Consider the following 3,982-nt stretch of genomic DNA (forward strand, 5'->3'; position numbering starts at 1 on the left):
ACTTAGTGGAAGCTCGGACCCCTTGCGTAAGAGTCCTGTGGCCCTAGCTTCGTACCGAGCTATACGTTGCATAAGCTACTAAAAGGGGTTCATACGGCAGCGGTTAAATATTAAAACCAATACGGTCCTTTAACATTACAGTTATGTACGTTATTACTATTCTTAGCAGGGATGCACCAACAGGATGTGGTCAATGCATCTAAGACTCCACATGGCTGGGCGGATACATTCGATCTTCTGGAACACCACAATCTTAACCAACTTTGACCTCTTATTTTTTTATGATTACCCGAAGCTATTTTTCCGTTTTCTTAAACGGCACCCCCCCCACCCCCCCCCCCCCTTTCATCTTACGTGTGTTGGATGGTATTCCTTGTCTCTTAGTAGGGGGTTTATCTATCAAACGCCTCTTCGATAAGAATGGCATACATTCACTTATGGCCCCTGCGGGCGTTTCCCTTTTCCTCATCGTTCTACAAGATGACATTCACCAGATCCATCAAATCACCCAGATCTCTGGTCAAGACAACCAGATCAATTGGATCAGCCCGATCATGATGACCTCAGAACGTAGAACGTAGGAAGGAGGATATCTATATAACTATAGCATCTCCTATGTAACTAGTCACTCTCTTCATAGGTTCTTCAGTTATCAATCTAAGACTATTTTTTTCACATGGAAGACATAGTGAGAGGACCCCATGCCCCTCTGACGAGCAAGAATCACTTTCTATTCACCTGACTTGCTATCAGTATTGCTACCTTCAAATCAAGAACCCCAGGATCACCGGATCCAGTAACGACTATACCCAGCCAAGATGTTCCTCGCAACCTGGACAACAGCATCCCTTAGCCCCCTTTGGGACTCATTGGTAGAACCGTATATCTCTCTAATGCAGTCAATGAGCAATTCACTGATCCGAAGCCCCTGGAGCTTTTCTTTGAACGCTTCGAGAGCGTGGGCTTTCAAATCATCCATGAGGAAGAAATCGGCTATCACGTACACGCGAACATGTTTTGCCAACTCGTCATCATCTGTACAGGAATCAGCCCCGAGCGGAATGCGGGGCAAAGCAGCTCGCCTTCTACTTTTCTTTTCCTCCGTTTTCGACTTGTTCCCTTCCTACTTTGAAGGTCATGAAATTCCGTTTTTTAATTCATTTTTTCTGCCTTTAGGGCTATTATATCAAAAGTAATGGTAGCTAGCGAAAGCATAAGCAACCATATAGTGGCTATGAAAGTTCCGATAGATATTGCCCCATTGGACCCCATATTTAAAATCATAGTCAATATCCAATTTTATAACATCTCTAATACCGGTATACATATTATATGATTACATAATCATATTTCCAACATTTATCTCTAAGGCCAACTATTATTTTGTTAATGGCCCCATTCTATGCTCATCTTTGTCTATAAGAATAATCCTTATTAAGGCCACCACCACTGTTCAGGCATTAACAACCCAGAATTGGTTCAGTCCCAATTCTAGGCAATATATTTAATTAATATACTTAAGCATCCCTCAAAGTAACATGCTATATACAGGAGTAACTTTCTATTGTTCCTTTCTCTTTATTTTCAGAGTGAAATCACAAAGGTATATCCAACGTATGTCCCAACATACGCACAAAAAATAATTTGAACCCTTCTCGGCGCATTATCTATAGCGATCCTGACACTACGCAAACCAGGTTTACATTAATGTCCGTCAAGGTAAACCAAATTAAAGCAAGATATAATATTTTAGCTGGCTTATTTGACTGGATAACATGCGCTGGCTTTATTACACTACCTAATACCTTCACTTCCCTTCAGAATTTGAGTACCCTTGCCGCGAACCCAGGCGGCCGAGTTATCCAATAAACCATTAAGAACCTTCCATTGCTACCATTAGCCGACATATTCTGCTTATTAGGTCTGGCCGGAATTTGCTTCCTATGGAGGACGCATCAAACGAACTATATATGGCTTATAAGTCACCTTTTTCTGTACATATCCCACACCTTAACACCTACCTAGGTACCTAAGGAAGTAAACATTTAACTAAGTTTTAGTTTATATAAATATTAATGATTCCTATAAGACCAGGTCTTTCTCACTTTTTCATTTATCTGCTATCAATTACTTAAACATCATTAATATATAAGGAAGACATCTTTTAATCACATTATTATACAGAACTATGCTATGTTTAACTATTATTTATTACTAGCTTCTTAATAAAATTATTTCTATACATGATGAATAAAGAGGCCATTTAATGATAATAAGAGATGACATTGTCATTAATAAGCTAAAGAACTTAGATATCTAATTATTTACCTACTCAGTAATCATAGAAATAAACCGATAATACCTATCTCCTTTCTTATTAAGATCCAGTATGTCTACTGAACGTACTGCATATCAATATCTACATACCTGGATATCCTAAATTCTATCCGGATATAAAATGAAAAGCATTACAGATTAATCTCCCAGGTGCAGTCGAGCCGTCCGCCTTCTAGCGAGCCAAAAAGCTCATTGAAGGCGTGTGGGGTGACGTCGATAGCATGACCAGCGCAGCCGCCGCAGCGATCGCGGATCGTGGCCGTAGTGGCCTTGCCATCGAGAGAGGTGATGGTGATGGTCTTGTCACAAAGCGGATGGGCTGGCTGGTTAAGACCGTACGATGTTGCCGTGCTGATGTTATCCCAGAACTGAGCGGGGATGGCCACTATGTTTGTCGTGTCGTCTTTACCGTCGTCCGGATATCCACAGGCGCCCAAGCCAGCGTTGTAATACGTGATCTCACCTGAGAATATCTCACCGTAGGGGATCCCATCGCTGGTGGTGGTGGTGGAGGGGCTATTTGTTGACCCCATCGTCACTCCTGATACCACATGGTGAGTATCAGTTGTGAGATCAATAGGGTTATTTGCCCCTACTTGCGAAGAGTTGGTTTGACGGGTGGTTGTGGGAGAGGACTGAGGATTATTCTCTGTGGGATTGGCGTCGATTGTGAGGGTGGCCGTCTCCCAGATAGTTTCCCACACCGTGATAAGTTCTCGGGCCTTATGGTGATGACGGTAGCGACCATGAGGATGAGTAGAGGCGACGGAGGCTAAGATGGCAACAATCGTCTTGGATTTCATCTGAGGCTGTATTATGCTACGCGACTAGATACAGAAAGGAGGACGGTGTATAAGGATGAACGTATTAATATCCTGTCAAGTTTCAAGATCATGCTGCCACAAAAATGGCCCTGTAACATTACCTAGGTACTCAGGTAGAGATGGGTGGTCGAAACATGGACCTGATGGAACCCAAAAGAGGTCTGCAACTAACACTCTACCTACCTAGGTACGTAGGTACCTTTTCATCAGGTCCTTATGGCTGTCATGGTGAGTCTCTCATTCCGGAACGCTTATATTGACTGTGTAAGTGTTTAAAATGACTGTATTCCGCACCTACCAAGCCACTCTTAGGATAGCATCGGGGATACTCGTGTAACAGTACAAACACTCGTATGTTTGCTTATATCTTTATGCAAAATTTCGTCTGTCCCACTAGCTACACCTCTAGTTGCACCTCTAGTTATCACTCCCAGCTACACTATGGCAGACCTTGACGGTAAGGCCTTGTTCGTCGACGACGATATCGACTTTGCTGCCCTCCTCGATGATATCAGTCTCACGAAGCTACCGGATGACCCTATTCCCGACCTCGCCGGCGACCCCGTTGCCACGTTAGAACATAAGGTGTGGAGCTCACCGGAGGATGCGCAGCACGAGACAATGAAAGCCACCCAGGCCGCCGGCTTTGCCGTAGCTACCCCAGGTAGCTAACCAGCACCTAATCCGAGGAGAGGGCCAAGCGCTACCAAAGGAGGACATGAAGAAACTAGAGGAACAGGACCTTTAGGTAGTCCTTAGGCGGGTGTGGAACAACAACAACGGTCAGCAGTGCCTGGCAGTGGGTGCGTACAGCACACTGG

General features: G+C 43.8%; 2 protein-coding genes across 2 annotated transcripts; one reads left to right on the forward strand and one right to left on the reverse strand.

The window, feature by feature from the left end:
• Positions 1-1,602: 1,602 nt before the first annotated feature.
• On the forward strand, positions 1,603-2,095 carry F4822DRAFT_423538 (uncharacterized protein). Its single transcript, XM_051459990.1, has one exon. It carries the CDS (start codon positions 1,708-1,710, stop codon positions 1,867-1,869), a length of 162 nt encoding a protein of 53 aa, XP_051308286.1. The 5' UTR covers positions 1,603-1,707; the 3' UTR covers positions 1,870-2,095.
• A 373-nt stretch (positions 2,096-2,468) lies between these two features.
• On the reverse strand, positions 2,469-3,140 carry F4822DRAFT_435501 (uncharacterized protein; the record flags this gene model as incomplete). Its single annotated transcript, XM_051462198.1, has 1 exon — positions 2,469-3,140. The coding sequence occupies one exon, from the start codon at positions 3,138-3,140 to the stop codon at positions 2,469-2,471; it is 672 nt and encodes a 223-aa protein (XP_051308287.1).
• Positions 3,141-3,982: the final 842 nt, after the last annotated feature.

The sequence above is a fragment of the Hypoxylon trugodes genome (genome assembly GCF_022578975.1).
Source record: "Hypoxylon trugodes strain CBS 135444 unplaced genomic scaffold F4822scaffold_38, whole genome shotgun sequence".
NCBI lineage: Eukaryota > Fungi > Ascomycota > Sordariomycetes > Xylariales > Hypoxylaceae > Hypoxylon > Hypoxylon trugodes.

Bases quoted from the DNA above. Each gene is read 5' to 3' on its own strand.
- F4822DRAFT_423538 (XM_051459990.1), top strand. From the start codon at position 1,708: ATGTCCGTCAAGGTAAACCAAATTAAAGCAAGATATAATATTTTAGCT.